The 17,874-nt window shown below is 42.5% G+C and overlaps 1 protein-coding gene across 1 annotated transcript in view; it reads left to right on the forward strand.

The window, feature by feature from the left end:
- LOC126262772 (pre-mRNA-splicing factor syf1 homolog) overlaps positions 1 to 17,874 on the forward strand; it is a 149,654-nt gene that overhangs the window by 87,908 nt on the left and 43,872 nt on the right. The window contains exons 7-8 of the mRNA XM_049959588.1: positions 1,185 to 1,299; positions 4,740 to 4,887. Of these exons, the coding sequence (XP_049815545.1) occupies positions 1,185 to 1,299; positions 4,740 to 4,887 (263 nt within the window). The remainder of the gene's footprint in view (positions 1 to 1,184; positions 1,300 to 4,739; positions 4,888 to 17,874) is intronic.

The raw sequence follows: 17,874 nt of genomic DNA on the forward strand, positions 1-17,874 counted from the left end.
AGCTGTGAAATACTTGAAAACCGTTTTAGAAACTGATTACATAAAGGATTTACTAGACCAATTTTATGTACTGTCCTCCTAATTTTATTCTTTTACCATTATTGTGCTTACTAAACACTGTTCTGTGACTTTAAATTATTACTTTAGCATCCTTAGTTATGCATCCACAAACTAAAGAAATAGGACATCTACTAGAATGAACATAAATGTTTTGCATTTGGGCTCATAGGCACTATTTAGGTTATTTGTATAGCCCACATTCTTTAGGTACTTGATGGATGACTTTTGTCATTTTGTTCTTCATCTTCAAAATGGACAATTGTGTAACCTTTAGTGAAGTATATTGGTATAAGTTTGTCCAGTAATTTTTCTTTTTGATGAAACAGTAGCGAAATAAGTCATAGAATCATACGGCAGATGATAGCATAGAAGAAGTGGATTATTTCTGAACGGTTGATTTCTTCTAAATGGAAAATACTTGGCTGGGTTTTCAAATAAGACAGCAAATACTCAAGCCTTAGTTTCCAAGTCTGAACAAATTTCACAATTCTTTAACTATGCTGCAAATTTCTTGTTCTTGGAGAAGAAAGAGCAGTAGGGAAGAATAACGAAGTTCTCTTATGATTACATCCTTTTACTTAATAACTAATTGCTTCATAAGTAGTTCCTCTTATGTCTCAATAGCTCACTCAATTGAATGCTACAAGTTCCTTGTTGCCCTCAACGGGATTTTATTCTGTTGTCTTTGTATATGTGAAAGATACTAAGTCACACTTTAGTTCAGATTCTATGTTAAATTGAAACTCATCCTGTCCATGCATTCTTGTTATTATTGGTTGAACAAATTCTTTCCCTGTTGGAGTAAGGTAAAACTTCCAATAGATTAACAATTCTGTTTAAAACCAGAGTTCAGTGTGACTTTCTGTGCCTACTTGTACATTAATTTATTAGGATGATGTAAACTATCTTTAAAAGTCTGTAAGCTGGGGATAAAACAGTTGTTTCCCATATTTCTGTGAGTTTCTGCCATTCTTTGTTGCTTCTGTTTCATCCATTAGTAAATAGAAACTCCTTTTCTGGCTCAACGATATGGGTTCTTTACAATTTGTTTTGTGAGATGAAATTTAGGTTCATTGATTGAAAAGAAACAAATCCCTTTCTGTGATTAACTTTTAAATTTGCAGGTCACTGAATGTGGATGCCATTATCCGAGGAGGATTGCGGAGATATACAGACCAGTTGGGACATTTATGGAATTCCTTAGCTGATTACTATGTTCGCAGTGGTCTATTTGAAAGGGTAAGAATTTAAATATTAGGTAACAAAATGCAAGAAAAAGTTGGAACTATAGGAATTGAAAATTCTAAAATAATATACACTATGTGATCAAAAGTATCCGGACAACCCCAAAAACATATGTTTTTCGTATTAGGTGCACTGTGCTACCACCTACTCTCAGGTACTCCATATCAGCGGCCTCAGTAGTCATTAGACATCATGGGAGAACAGAATGGAGCGCTCCACGGAACTTACAGACTTTGAGCGTGGTCAGATGATTGGGTGTCACTTGGCTCATACATCTGTACACGAGATTTCCACACTCCTAAACATCCCTAGGTCCACTGTTTCTGATGTGATAGTGAAGTGGAAACGAGAAGGGAAGTGTACACCACAAAAGCATACAGGCCAACTTCGTCTGTTGACTGACACAGACTGCCGACAGTTGAAGAGAGTCACAATGTGTAAAAGGTAGACATCTATCGAGACCATCACACAGGAATCAGGATCTGCTGCAAGTACTATGACTGTGAGGCAGGAGATGAAAAAACTTGGATTTCATGGTCGAGCGGCTGCTCATAAGTCACACATCATGCTGGTAAATGCCAAATGACACCTCGTTTGGTGTAAGGTGCATAAACATTGAATGATTGAACAGTGGAGAAACATGTAGAGTGATGAATCACGATACACAATGTGGTGATTCGGTGACAGGGTGTGAGTATGGCGAATGCCTGGTGAACATTGTCAGCCAGCGTTTGTAGTGTCTTGTTTTTCATGGAGGGGGCTTGCACCCCTTTTTGTTTTGCATGGCACTATCACAGCACAGGCCTACACTGATGTTTTAAGTACCTTCTTGCTTCCCACTGTTGAAGAGCAATTCGGGGATGGCGATTGCATCTTTCAACACGATCGAACACCTGTTCATAATAACATTCCTTTAATGGACTGGCCTGCACAGAGTCCTGACCTGAATCCAATAGAACACCTTTGGTATGTTTTGGAATGCCGACTTCATGCCAGGCCTCATCGGCCGACATCGATACCTCTCCTCAGTGCAGCACTCCGTGAATAATGGGCTGCCATTCCCCAAGAAATCTTCGAGCACCTGATTGAACATATGCCTGTGAGAGTGGAAGCTGTCATCAAGGCTAAGAGAGGGCCAACACCATGTTGACTTCCAGCATTACCGATGGTGGTCGCCATGAACTTGTAAGTCATTTTCAGCCAGGTGTCCAGATACTTTTGAGCACATAGTGTATTGTTGCAAAATCTAACACCTTCAGTTATTTCTCCCATGTGTGTTTTTGAAGAAAGTTGAACCACTTGGAACATAGCTGAGAGAAGAGAAAAAAAGACACTATTATGTTTTAAAAATCTGTTGTGTAACTCCATCTTTGAAACTGAGGATGAATATTTTCAGCGTGTGTCCAATCATATTTTTTGTGTGATTATTGATTGCATGGTTTGAAATTTTGCTTATCCATGTATCAGTGTCAGATTTCCCTTTTTATCTATCCTACCTTGCTTTGTACATAAAGGAATGTGATAACTTTGTGAAACTTACTGCTGTAGGATGCAAATACTGTGATTTGATATCATATTGCTAACTTATATGAGTTACCAGCTCTCAAGAATATTGGGACATGTAGTGTTTCTACTGTGAGCTGTCTGGATTTTGAGTGATGGGAATGCATTACATGTGAACATATATTCAGGAGATATGTTGCTGGTTCTGTATTATTGGGGAAAAAAAACAGCTGATGAATTTAATTTTGAGTAATTTACTGTTTTTGTGCTGTAGTTTGGAAACATGCTGACAAGGAGAGGTACCCAGTGATGGGATTGACTTCTTGAAACAATCTATATGATGATTTAGTTTAAGACCCAAGCAAACACACCTTGCAGCCATTCACCCTGGTGGGTCTTCATTTGCAAGTTATTGATGAAAAATTTTGGAATTTCATGTGATGCTGTATAACTGTTAAAATTAAAACAATTCACAGACTGACTGCATAGCATAATGGTTGAGGTACTTACATCACATGCAGGAGGTTCTCAGTTCAAATCTTGTCAGGTGCTCTTAGATTTTTTTATTTTTAAATCTTTATCAAAATGACTTTGATCATTATTTTTATTCATTTGTCACATCATGTTAGTCATTGTATGAAATACATCATTGCTCTCATTTCTCTTCCTATCAGTCTTTTTCCTCTTGGAATCCCTGTTCATGTAATTTTGATTATTGTTATGTATTAACTTTGATTTAATTGCTTCATTTTGTCATCTGACATTTTAATCCATGTTATTGCAGACATCATTTCTACTTCTCATTTCACATGAATTTCATTTTACTTACTATCCCTGTTTCATTTAAATTATCATCCATATTATTTTGCCCATAGTGCAGTAAGAATGTATGTTTTAAATGTTTGTGTGACAGTTATCATCCAAAAAGATGTACATCTTGTAATGAACAATACATTCTTGAGACCATTGCACGGTCAGTATAAATAGATTATTTAATCTTTGGTTTTTTAGTTACAGATCAGCACTTACAAATGTTTAAACATTATGATAGACAAATAAAAAGTAATTAGATTTACATGCACAAATATTCAAAGTGAAAAAAGAATGGTAGGAAGAGAAAATAAGAGCAATTGAAGAAGATAAAACACTGAGTAAACTGATGTGACAAAGGAATGCAAATAAAAAAATTCCTTTAAGCCAATTAACTGAATAATGATCAAAGTCATTTTGATAAAGATTTAAAATTAAAAAAAATTGGCTGTACCAGGCAAGATTCGAACCAACAATCTTTTGCATGTAACGTCAGTACCTTAACCATTACGCTAAGCAACCAATCTGTAAATTGTTACCAATATTAAAGCTATATAGTATCACATGGAATTACAAAATTTTTTCATTGTTAATCACAAATGAGGGCCTACCAGTGTGAATGGGTTGCAGGGTGTGATTTCTTGGATCTTAACCTACATCAGTGTATAGATTGTTTCAAAAAGTTGATCCCACCACTAGGAACATCTGCTTGTGAGCATGGTTGCACAGTTGTAAGACATTGGATTCATATTGGAGAAAGTGTCAGTTCAAATCCTCATCCAACCGTCCAGATTTAGATTTTCTGTGATTTCCCTAAATCACATAATGCAAAAGTGGTGGTCCCTTTGAAAAGGGCATGTCTTTTTTTTTTACTGCATGCTCTTTCTCTAATGGCTTTGTAATTGACAGTATGTTAATCCTAATTTTCCCTCCTTTGTTGGGAAAAAGTACAAACACAATACTCGCTTGAATTGTTTTACAAATTTTAGTGACCAGTGATTAAAAGTTATGTGTTTGACTGTCTGTAATTATGAAGTTATAAATGTTTGTGGTGTTTAATTTTAGACATTGTTCATTATCTTCAAATTAAGATGTGTAAGACAAATTTTGCATAATTGCAGGCCCGTGACATTTATGAAGAAGCCATTCAAACTGTAACAACTGTAAGGGATTTCACACAAGTATTTGATGCATATGCACAGTTTGAGGAATTGAGTCTTAGTAAGAGAATGGAAGAGGCAGCTAGTAATCTAAATCCTACAGAAGAAGGTAAGCTTCCCACAGTAGAAGTGTTATTTTTACGTCTCATTGGAGAGTGATGCACTACTGTCACCTGGCAGCACCTATTACTCAGACTTGTTAAAATTCAGAACATTCTGAGAACTTGTTGCAGTAATATTCTGCATTTACACATGAACTTTGTGTTAGCAAATAAAAGTTCTTGAAATATAAGTTTCTAGCAGTACAAGAAACAATATAACAAACAACAAACTTTTAAATCACCTGGGACCTATGTACTGGAAAGTGTCAACATTCTGCATTTGGTGATGATTTAATTTGCACATGAGTTCAGGCTGAAATGCACAGAGGAGCTCAACTTCTGTGAAGCACACACGTAAGAAAGGCTGCGGTACAGTTTCATGCATTGAAGGAGTTAAATTGTGGGATACGAAGCCTGCTTCACAGTGTCTAGAGCTAAACTGCCTATTACATTAAATTTATTATCAAACAACAATATGAAGAGGATAGAGTGCTACTCACCACATAGAGGAGGTGTTGAGTCTCAGACAGACACAATGAAAAGACTGCTAAACTTTTAGCTTTCAGACTTAAAAGTCTTGCTTCTTGGCAGCCAGAGTAAATGGTCATGTATATGTGTGTGTGTGTGTGTGTGTGTGTGTGTGTGTGTGTGTGTGTTTTGTCTAATTCAGAGGAAATCTTTTTGGCTGAGAGCTTACTTGTTTAGCGGTCTTTTTGTAGTGCCTATATGCAACTCAATATTTACACAGTGTGGTTGAGTATCAATCTATCCTTTTATAATATTGTCTAAAAACACAGATGATGTGACTTACTCAACGAAAGTGCTGGCAGGTCGATAGACACACAAACAAACACAAACATACACACAAAATTCAAGCTTTCGCAACAAACTGTTGCCTCATCAGGAAAGAGGGAAGGAGAGGGAAAGACGAAAGGCTGTGGGTTTTAAGGGAGAGGGTAAGGAGTCATTCCAATCCCGGGAGCAGAAAGACTTACCTTAGGGGGAAAAAAGGACAGGTATAGACTCACACACACACACACACATATCCATCCGCACATTATTCCAGCCTGGACTTTCCATTGGTTGAGTTTGCCAAACAGTAACTTTCCCACATAAACAGTTACCAGTTCTGATGTCATCACACTTTTTGTTAGGCCTTCGTGCTTGAATCACATGGATTATCACAAAATCTATTTAGCAAGTCAAAGAACATATATACACCCCTAGTAAATCGAATCTACAACATGAGGGAGTGAAACTAATAAGTTGCCACTCACCATATAGCGAAGATGCTGAATCACAGATAGGCACAACAAAAAGACTGTCAGAAATAAAGCTTTCAGCCAGTAAGGCATTCGTCAAAACTAGACAACAGCCACACACACACACACACACACACACACACACACACACACACACACACACATATATTCACGCAAACGCAACTCACGCACACGACTGCAGTCTCGCAACTGAGGGGACACAGTGAGCAGCAGCACCAGTGCATGATGGACTGGTGACTGGGCGGGGTAAGGAGGAGGCTGGGGGAGGGATAATAGAGTAAGGGTGGCGGACAGTGCAGTGCTACTGCAGAGCACACAGGGATATGGTGGAGGGAGGGTAGGACAGCTATATACAGTGGGAGGTTAGATGGAGGGCAGGGGAGCGGTGGGGAGGTAGAGGAAAACGAGACAAGTAAGAAACTGGGTGCAATGGTGCAATGAGGACTGTGTAGTGCTGGAATGGGAACAGGGGAGGGGCTGGACGGGTGAGGACAATGACTAACAAAGGTACTTTTGTACTCTTGTATTATTTCCCCTCCCTGCCCCAGCCTCCTTCTTACCCCCACCCAGTTGCCACTCCCATCATGCAATGGTGCTGCTGCTCGCAGTGTGGCCTGTTGCCTGAGACTGCAGTCATTTGTGTGATTTGGTTTCTCTCTCTCTCTCTCTCTCTCTCTCTCTCTCTCTCTCTGTGTGTGTGTGTGTGTGTGTGTGTGTGTGTGTGTGTGTGTGTGAACTATTTTTGATGAAGGCCTTACTGGTCAAAAGCTTTATTTGTGACAGCCTTTGTGTTGTGCCTATCTGCGACTCAGCATCTCCACTATATGGTGAGTGACAACTTTCCTTTTCATAATATTGTTGCATTCCATCCTGGATTTTCCATTCTCAGATGAGGGAGTGAGAAAGACAGAAACAGAAACATAGATATGATGAAGATCAACAGAGATGAAGGAGAAAGAAAAAAGTGGGGAAGAGGAACAAAACCAAAGCAACGGAAAGAAAACCGTAGAAACAGCAATTTATATCAAAGGAGGAGGAAGAAATGTTGTGATATAAAACATTTATTTGTGTAACAAATTCAAAAAACAATACTGTTAGCTCCACAGTGAAATGTGCTGAGTCTAGGCACTGCTAGGTTGGAGTAAAAATAATAAACACAAGGCAATCAAAACTAGATACGTCTCTAGTCCCTGTCCATGCACTGAGTGTTGAATAATATCTGATTTGAATCATGTCATTAAATATTACTCAAATTACTTTCATCAGCATCCATTGCACCTTCTTAAAACTGAAATCCATCTGGTCTCTCTGGCTATGAACTGCACCTCATTGGTCTCAGGTCTGTAGTTCGGTATACTCATATCTCTTGTGCAAGGGGGCAAACTCTCTTGCTTAGCTCACTGCTTGATACGGAAGTTGATACAGCAATCCTCCACCCTATGTTTGAAACATGGTGGTTGGTTCTTTGGGAATAAAGTGGGTGAAAGCATCTCATCTACTTATGGCATCAGCTACATGCATGCTGAAGTGAGTCAGAGACCTTCTGGCATGGTAACCACAGCAGTGGGCGTGACTGAAGCTGCTGGTCTGGTACAGACTGTTACACCAGGACTCCTCTCAACTCCCATGACTACAGCTGGTGTTAGTGACATTTATGAACACATTCCTGGGTTGTTAGAAGGTACACCTGTCACCCCCTCTCATGTACAAGTACATCCATACTCCGCAAGCCACCTGACGGTGTGTGGTGGAGGGTACCTAAGGTACCTCTATCGGTTCTCCCTTCTATTCCAGTCTCGTATTGTTCGTGGAAAGAAGAATTGTCGGTATGCTTCTGTGTGGGCTCTAATCTCTCTGATTTTATCCTCATGGTCTCTTCGCGAGATATACGTAGGAGGGAGCAATATACTGCTTGACTCTTCATTGAAGGTATGTTCTCGAAACTTTAACAAAAGCCTGTACCGAGCTACTGAGCATCTCTCCTGCAGAGTCTTCCACTGGAGTTTATCTATCATCTCCGTAACACTTTTGCGATTACTAAATGATCCTGTAACGAAGCGCGCTGCTCTCCGTTGGATCTTCTCTATCTCTTCTATCAACCCTATCTGGTACGGATCCCACACTGCTGAGCAGTATTCAAGCAGTGGGCAAACAAGCATACTGTAACCTATTTCCTTTGTTTTCGGATTGCATTTCCTTAGGATTCTTCCAATGAATCTCAGTCTGGCATCTGGTTTACCAACGATCAACTTTATATGATCATTCCATTTTAAATCACTCCTAATGCATACTCCCAGATAATTTATGGAATTAACTGCTTCCAGTTGCTGACCTGCTATTTTGTAGCTAAATGATAAGGGATCTATCTTTCTATGTATTCGCAGCACATTACACTTGTCTACATTGAGATTCAATTGCCATTCCCTGCACCATGCATCTATTCGCTGCAGATCCTCCTGCATTTCAGTACAATTTTCCGTTGTTACAACCTCTCGATACACCACAGCACCATCTGCAAAAAGCCTCAGTGAACTTCCAATGTCATCCACAAGGTCATTTATGTACATCGTGAATAGCAACGGTCCTATGACACTCCCCTGCGGCACACCTGGAATCACTCTTACTCCGGAAGACTTCTCTCCATTGAGAATGACATGCTGCGTTCTGTTATCTAGGAACTCTTCAATCCAATCACACAATTGGTCTGATAGTCCATATGCTCTTACTTTGTTCATTAAACGACTGTGGGGAACTGTATCGAACACCTTGCGGAAGTCAAGAAACACGGCATCTACCTGGGAACCCGTGTCTATGGCCCTCTGAGTCTCGTGGACGAATAGCGCGAGCTGGGTTTCACACGACCGTCTTTTTCGAAACGCATGCTGATTCCTACAGAGTAGATTTCTAGTCTGCAGAAAAGTCATTATACTCGAACATAATACGTGTTCCAAAATTCTACAACTGATCGACGTTAGAGATATAGGCCTATAGTTCTGCACATCTGTTCGACGTCCGTTCTTGAAAACGGGGATGACTTGTGCCCTTTACCAATCCTTCGGTACGCTACGCTCTTCTGGAGACCTATGGTATCCCATCAGGTCCAGCGGCCTTCCCTCTTTTGAGCGATTTTAATTGTTTCTCTATCCCTCTGTCGTCTATTTCGATATCTACCATTTTGTCATCTGTGCGACAATCTAGAGAAGGAACTACAGTGCAGTCTTCCTCTGTGAAACTGCTTTGGAAAAAGACATTTAGTATTTCGGCCTTAAGTCTGTCGTCCTCTGTTTCCATACCATTTTGGTCACAGAGTGTCTGGGCATTTTGTTTTGATCCACCTACCGCTTTGACGTAAGACCAAAATTTCTTAGGATTTTCTGCCAAGTCAGTACATAGAACTTTACTTTCGAATTCATGGAACGCCTCTCGCATAGCCCTCCTCACACTACATTTCGCTTCGCGTAATTTTTGTTTGTCTGCAAGGCTTTGGCTATGTTTATGTTTGCTGTGAAGTTCCCTTTGCTTCCGCAGCAGTTTTATAACTCGGTTGTTGTACCACGGCGGCTCTTTTCCATCTCTTACGATCTTGCTTGGCACATACTCATCTAACACATATTGTACGATGGTTTTGAACTTTGTCCACTGATCCTCAACACTATCTGTACTTGAGCCATCAGGTACTCTGTAATCTGCTTTTAGTCACTTTTGCTAAACAGAAAAATCTTCCTACCTTTTTTTAATATCTCTATTTACGGCTGAAATCATCGATGCAGTAACCACTTTATGATAGCTGATTCCCTGTTCTGTATTAACTGTTTCAAATAGTTCAGGTCTGTTTGTCACCAGAAGGTCTAATATGTTATCGCCACGAGTCAGTTCTCTGTTTAACTGCTCAAGTTAGTTTTCAGATAATGCACTTAAAAAAATTCCACTGGATTCTTTGTCCCTGCCACCCGTTATGAATGTTTGAGTCTCCCAGTCTATATCCGGCAAATTAAAATTTCCACCCAGAACTATAACATGGTGGGGAAATCTACTCGAAATATTTTCCAAATTATTATTTCCAGCCACAACAGCTGCTGAGCCAGGGGGCCTATAGAGACATCCAATTACCATGTCTGAACCTGCATTAACCGTTACCTTCACCCAAATTATTTCACATTTCGAATCTCCCTCAATTTCCTTCGATACTATTGCACTTCTTATCGCTATAAACACGCCTCCTCCTTCACTGTCCAGCCTGTCTCTGCGGTATACATTCCAATCTGAGTTTAGAATTTCATTACTGTTTATGTCTGGTTTCAGCCAACTTTCTGTCCCTAGTACTATATGGGCATTGTGACCGTTTATTAATGAGAGCAGTTCTGGGACCTTTCTATAGATGCTCCTGCAGTTTACTATTAGCACATTAATATTGTTGTTCCCTGTTGCATTTTGCCTACTCCTACCTTGCCGCGTCTCAGGAGGTGTCTTGTCGGGCCTAGGGAGGGAATTCTCTAACCTAAAAGACCCACATGTGCACTCCATACGTACTCCGCTACCCTTGTAGCCGCTTCCGGCGTGTAGTGCACGCCTGACCTATTCAGGGGGACCCTACATTTCTCCACCCGATAGCGGAGGTCGAGAAATTTGCACCCCAGATCTCTGCAGAATCGTCTGAGCCTCTGGTTTAAGCCTTCTACTCGGCTCCAAACCAGAGGACTGCGATCGGTTCTGGGAACGATACTACAAATAGTAAGCTCAGATTCCACCCCGCATGCGAGGCTTTCCGCCTTCACCAATTCCGCCAACTGCCTGTACAAACTGAGGATGACCTCTGAACCCAGACGGCAGGAGTCATTGCTGCCGACATGAGTGACAATTTGCAGTCGGGTGCACCCAGTGCTCTCTATCGCTGCCGGTAGGGCCTCCTCCACATCTCGGATGAAACCCCCCGGCAAGCAGACAGAGTGAACACTGGCCTTCTTCCCTGACCTTTCCGCTGTTTCCCTCAGGGGCTCCATCACCTGCCTAACGTTGGAGCTCCCAATAACCAATAAACCCCACCCCCGTGTGCCTGCTCGGACCCTGCTGAAGGAGCGGCCACATGTCCACTCACAGGCAGAGCGGGCGATGCCACACGGCCAGCCTCCACATTGACCCTCCGCCTCGTGCGCCGCGAACGCCGCTGAACCCGCCACTCCTCTTGGGGAGAGGGTGGCCCAACCGTGCCCGGTACCCGCGAAGATGTCTTGACAGCAGGGACAGTGGGTGAAGCATGTAACACCTGGGGTGCACCATGCGACGCACCAGACTCCCCACTGCTGCTACACTCTGAGGCAGCAGCCTGAAGACGGCTGACCGCGGCCATCAACACGTTCAGCAGTTCGCGAACAGTGGCCAGCTCCTCCTGCGTCCGTACACAGCAGTCCATGGAGATGGTGCATACCCCCAAAGCGGTGATGGGGACAACGATGGACCCAACTCTGAAGACCTGCAGGGAGTGCCGGGTCAGTGGGATGACATTCGTTTTTGGGAACCGCAAGGAGATATGGTGCCTGCTCTCTAATGAAGGAGTCAGGAGTAGTGTGGGGCAAGCTGATTTTGATGCCTGTGCTGATGGTGCCCCGTTCCATCCTCAATAACATATGTAGCGCTACCTACAGAGTGGATGACAATCCCAGATGCCCATGAATGACCCCTGTGAAAAACCCGAAAGTACACCTTGTCATTAGTCCTGAATTTTGGGAGGGGGAGGGGGGTCATGGGAGTATGGAGGGTGGAGGGTGAATGAGATGCAGAGCAATTTGGTGAGGTCTGCAGTGGAGAAGTTCAGCAGGAGACTTATCTTCTTGACGCTTGGTATGTTGTTAGGAGAGGAACAGGAGCAGAGCAGTTTCCTTGAAGTGAGACGGCCGTACTTTCGGGCCGAGAATGTTTGCAAGAACCTTTCTGCTTCCTTATTGGACTGTGGTGAAAATGGTGCTGAGTGGGTGTGAGTGATGCCGTTAGCCTTGCGAAAGGATGCAAATTCAGTGGAGGTGAATTGTGAGCTGTTATCCAGTACAAGGGGGTAGGCAACCCTTCTTGGCAGAAAATAGTCACCAAGGCCCGGATTGTGCTGCCTGACGTGGTGGAACTCAGAGGGGCAACAAAAGGAATTTTGGAAAAGACATCCACTATGTTAAGCCACCATGAACCCCCAAATGGTCCAGCAAAATTTATGTGAATTCATTGCCAGGGGCCAGTCGAAAAACTGATCAAGAGGAGCAGGCAAGTTCTCAGCACAATTCCTGCAACTCATGATCATGCGTTCAATGTCTTTGTCCTTACCAAACTATGTACAGTGCTGCCTGGTCAACTGCTTTGTACATATGATACCCTAGTGACCCTTGTGAAGCAAGCTCAACATGTGCTGCTATAGAAATGCCGTGATTAGCACATCGATCTGCTCATTTGGTGTGTGTAAAAGGACAACCCCCTGTTGGACAGAAAATGCATCATGCTGGGAAAATGAACAGTAGGAATGGCCACCTTAGTCTCCGGCCAGCCAGACTGGATAAACTGGCAGAGGAGCCAGAGAGTAGCATCTTGTCCCATGGCTGTGGCCAGTTGATGGTTGTCAGTCGAGAACAAAGCCACTGTGGTTTCCTCAATGTGGTCAAGGTGAAAACACGCTTTCTCCGAAGAATCACATTCCGTATCTGGATGTAGGGGAGACGGGACACGGTACCCTCATTGACGTCGTGGGCAGTGGGGCGATAGAGAATGTCGTAATTATAGTTCGCCAGGATAAGTGCCCAACTTTGAAGTTTTTTTCACCATCCATATGGGTACAGGCACTGTGGAACAAACTTGTAAGGGGCTTGTGATCTGTCAGCAGACAATTTCTGTCCATAACACTGATGAAATTTGGAAATGCAGTAGATGATTGCCAAGGCCATCTCCTCCTCCGGCTGACTGTAGTTGACTTATGTTAAGCAGTTTTAATGCAAACACAATTAGGCAGCCCATTGTGCTGGCTTTGTGTGAGAGCACTGCCCATATGCCGTAAGTAAGAGGAGGCATCCACCGCAAGCACCACTGGTTTACCAGGATCAAAGTGAACAAGAACCCTGTCGCTAAGCAAAACTGTTTTTAAAGTGTGGAAAGCGTTCTCCTGCTCAAATGACAAGTTGAAAGAAAAATTTTTCCACCAGAGGGCATGCAAGGCTGCTGCGATCCGAGTGGCATTATGTATGCAGTGGAGATGATATGAGATCTTGTCTAAAACTGCCTTAAGCTCAGAGAGATTTGTCAGGAAGGGAGCTCCTGAGTAGCCTCCATGAGTTTGTCAGAAGGTCAAACAAACACCCTCTGTGGCAATGATGTGACTGATATATTTGATTTGAGTACAGAAAAACTCTCATTTCTCCCAATTGCACCTGAGACCAGGTTCAGTAAGAGCTTGGAATAGGCACTCCAGGTTCCTAAGATGCTCCTCTGGAGTCCTGCTGGTAATGACAATGTCATCCACATAATTGGTGCAAGAGGGTACTTTCGATGTCAGTTATTCCAGAAATCGTTGGAAGATGGTGAGGGCAGAAGCACTGCCGAAAGGGAGACACTGGTATTGGAGCAGGCCGATGTGAATGGTGACAATGAGGAAAGACGTTTTCTCATTGTTGCAATTAAGCATCCCAGAGATCGATCTTGGAAAAGAACATGCCCCCTTGTAATTTGTCCATTAACTGCTTGGGGCAAGGAAGAGGGTAGGACTCCATGACACACTGTGCATTAACAGTGGATTTAAAATCAGCACACAGGTGAAGGCGGCTGTTGGGTTTTGTGACAGTGATGAGGGAGGATGCCCATTGACTAGCAGAAATGTGTGGAAGAACACCCAGGTCCTGCATACGATGCAATTCCATTGCAACAGTGTCCAGAATAGCTTGAGGAACTTCCCGAGCTTTGGTGAACCTTTGCTGGACCGCATCCTTCGAGGTAATGTGAGTGAAAAAACATTTATCCCCACCCAGAGAGTCCTCAAAAAGCTGGTGGAATTTGTCACAGAGATTCGTGATGCTTTCATAAGAGTTAATTATCGCCACATTATCTGAGATCTGAAGACCAAAAATGTCAAAGGCATTAAGGCCAAAAATGTTAGGACTGTCATAGGGGTGGAGCACCATGACTGGAACTGTCTTAGTGGTAAAACAGTATTGCATTAGCAAAGAACAGGTGCCCAGGATGGTGATGCAATCTCATGTATGCATGAAGGCCTGTGTTAGAGCATCAAGCCATGGAGATCCGAGCTTCTTGAACGTGCCTCTATTAATCAAAGTCATCTAACCTCAGTATCCAGCTGGAATTGTACAACCTAGTTCCAGATGTGCAACTGAATACACAGCTTATTTGGTTCCCGTATAAACAAGGAGGGCTGCTGGGGAGGACCGACAAGTCGAGCCGACCCTCATGCAGTGGAAACACTATACCAGATTTCAACCAGAGGCGTCTCGTCAGAAACTGACTGGTGCAGGAACACAGTATCATTGCAGTCAACCAGATTGACATACATTGCCTCCGAGCAGAAAGTGGACAGAGGGACAGACTGGCTGTACAATTTTTTGCAGCAAACTTCTTGAATGTGGCCAACCTTCTTGCAAAACAAACATTTGACTCAGCAAAAATGACGGCATCCCTATCATGAAAAATGTAACACTGAGGGCAGGATTGCTACTTGCCAGTGGGGTGGAGCTGTTGCGGACATGATGTGGGTTGTCTACAGTAACCGGTAGACTCAGACGACCTGTGTGGAGGGGACTGATGAGTGTCAAGGGGGGCAACCATAAAGAGGGCAGGGGGTGGGAGGGGGGGAGACATCTCCAACTCAGTGGTGTTAAGTGTTAAATAATTCTTGTGCCTCATTTATACGAATGACATCCTCAAGGGAAGGATATGAGAGCTTGAAAACCTCCGCATGATGCCGGAATTGGTTACATTTTGAACAATAGTGTCCCGCAAAGTAGCGTCAGCATGTGACTTACTACAAGATCAGACAAATTTGCATGTGCGGGTCATACCACATAACTCAGTTACCCATGACTGGGAAGGTTGGCATTTTGTGTGAAAAAACTTATAATGAGCAGCGGCAAGCAACACCTGAGAGTCAAAATACTTATCAAGAGCATGAACGATGTCAGAGAAAGGAACTGATTCCGGCTGAGTAAGGAGAAACAGCTTAATGCAGATGTGCAAAAAGTCAACTCCAACCCAAGAAAAGAAATAAGAGCACTGAACATCCTGTGAAATGTAGGCCACAAAGTGTTGAAACAGCTGTCGTTCTATTCATCCCATTCTTCCATGGCATCGTCAAACTTGCAGAAAGGCGAGGCCGATCAGTGTTGGCTACTGCTGTTGTCACCCTCGATGAGGTGCTGATGGAAGGCTTGTTGCAGTAACTGCCAGTCGTCCAACAGCAGTGTCAACTTCACCATCTGCTGAGAGTATTGCATTGATTGATACTTGAAAAGCTCTTTGAGTGACACAGGTTCCTCAGTTTGGGGAGCTGCCATGGCGAGAAGGAGAGAAGAAACAAGGAAGACAAATGCAAAGGAACAAATGGATGTCCCCAATGCCGTTTGCACAAAACAAGAGAAGAAAAGAAATGCGCGCTGACCCCTTCATTGGAGGTTATGAGACACCTGACCAGAAGCAAGGTAGAAACCAAGGAAACCAAAACCGAAATCGAAACGAACAACCAGTCTCTATCACCACTAATTTGTTGCATCCAGGAAGCGCAGAACAATGAAGACTGGAGGCATGAGTGGAAAAACAAGTTTAATCTCTCAATTGAAGTTCACACACAGTGTGAATACAAACACAGTCAGATGAAATTATACACTGAGTCCCTATCACAATCATACAGCACTGTCACTTCAAGTGTGTGTAGTAAGTCTGCAATTACAAGGAGTGAGTCCAAACGTTTTGCAAGACTACAGCCTGTCTTTGTACTATTGTCCGTGGCAGGGGGTGCAATTTTAACTAGTCTGTACATGCAGGAGTACTCCGGCCACTGGTGAGCCCGCGGTGGCATGGCATGTCTTGATTAGCTCATAGTCTGTAGATTGCTATTTTGTGTTTGTACGCTGGCTGACATTGCTGGGGTTACTGCAGAAGCGGCTTACGGGTGGTCGCGCCTGTGCTGTTAAGTGGTGGTGGTGCTATCGCCTATGGGCCATGAGATGAATGCCGTCTGATTTCTGGCTGCGAAATGCTGTATGCCATGGTACAGTCATTGGTGATTCTGCAGAAACAATGGCAGAATATTTCAGTATGAGCAACAAATTTTCCAGCTCATTTGAAAGCCTGTGGACTGTTTTGATGAATGAAAGAGTTGGCACAACATTGTTCACAGTGCATATTACTTAGCACAAAGTGAAAATTTCGACCCAAATCTTTTGAATCAGCAATCTTCTCTGTATAATACTGATAGAGACCTTTTTGACAGGTATCGGTCTAACAGCCTTGCATTAAATGTGTCTTGTAGCTGTAATACTCTGAAAACACCTCACAAATCTGAGTAAATGGTAATTTTCCAGTAAATGGCTCAGACAGGGAACTGACCAAGAGGAAAAAAGCAAATGCTGATTAACAGGATCATGTACCTTTAATGATGGAAGGTGATTTTTTGCTCGCTATAAATAAGTATTTCATTCATCCATGCCTTCAGTAAACAATGAAAAAATTGGGTATGCCAGTGCTATCAAATGGTTCTGCAAAATATCCAAATGCTGCTACTGAAGTGTGATCTTGTGTACTGCTACAGCTGTTGCTACTATTCCAGCACCTTTACCAGCACGCATCCATGTTACATGTTTATGGTTGATTGAAATCTCATTGCCAAAGTTGTAGTGCAAAACAGTCACTACTTATTTCACCAGCAAAAACAGAAGTTAATTCAATGAAATGAGCAATCATAATGCAGTTATAAGTAGCTCAGAGTACGAATACTAAATAAAAATCGACCAAAATCAGATACTGTTCTAGGTAGTGGCTGCTCACTGAATCTGTTGTGTACAGTCTGGCCTGAATTACTTCTTCAAGCTTTACTCAAATCATTGCTGAGCAGCTGTCGAGTTTCAGTGTGTCACCTTGTGTTAACTTGCCGACCAGCATCACTGCCTGCAGACTGCACCAAGGCCTCTGGTCCAAGAGTTTGTCCATTCCTTGCCTTTTGTGGAACATGACAAACTCTCCTGCAGGTCTATCTGCTCAATTTGTGTATCAACAGGAGGTATGACAAATAAATAAATATAAAGGAAGAAGACAGATATTGGAGGACAGAAAATGAAAGGCACCTGCTGTGAAGGAATGGGATGGGTATTGCATAAAAAAGTAGATTCACATATCAGTTGTCATAAGATGAAACCATATTAGTAATGGAAACTGAAGAACATGTTGTAGAACAGCTTTCCATTTACAGAATTGTGAGTTGCTGCTGTTGGTAAGAAAAAGTCCAAATCTCATGTAAGCATTTGTTGTTTTACTTTAGACTGTGTTTTTAACTGAACCGGTTGACCCTAACAAATTAAATATGGCACAGTATTATTCTCACTGGAATGCAGGAAAGAATTTCAATGGGTAAAATTTGCTAGTGTTGGGAGAAGACTATTCAAAGTTGCCCTCCGTCATAAGTTTTGTTCAATCTTATCTGCACAGAACCCGTAACAGCCTGCCGCATTACTGTAATAACCC

The sequence above is a fragment of the Schistocerca nitens genome, chromosome 6, assembly GCF_023898315.1.
Source record: "Schistocerca nitens isolate TAMUIC-IGC-003100 chromosome 6, iqSchNite1.1, whole genome shotgun sequence".
NCBI classification, from domain to species: Eukaryota; Metazoa; Arthropoda; class Insecta; order Orthoptera; family Acrididae; genus Schistocerca; species Schistocerca nitens.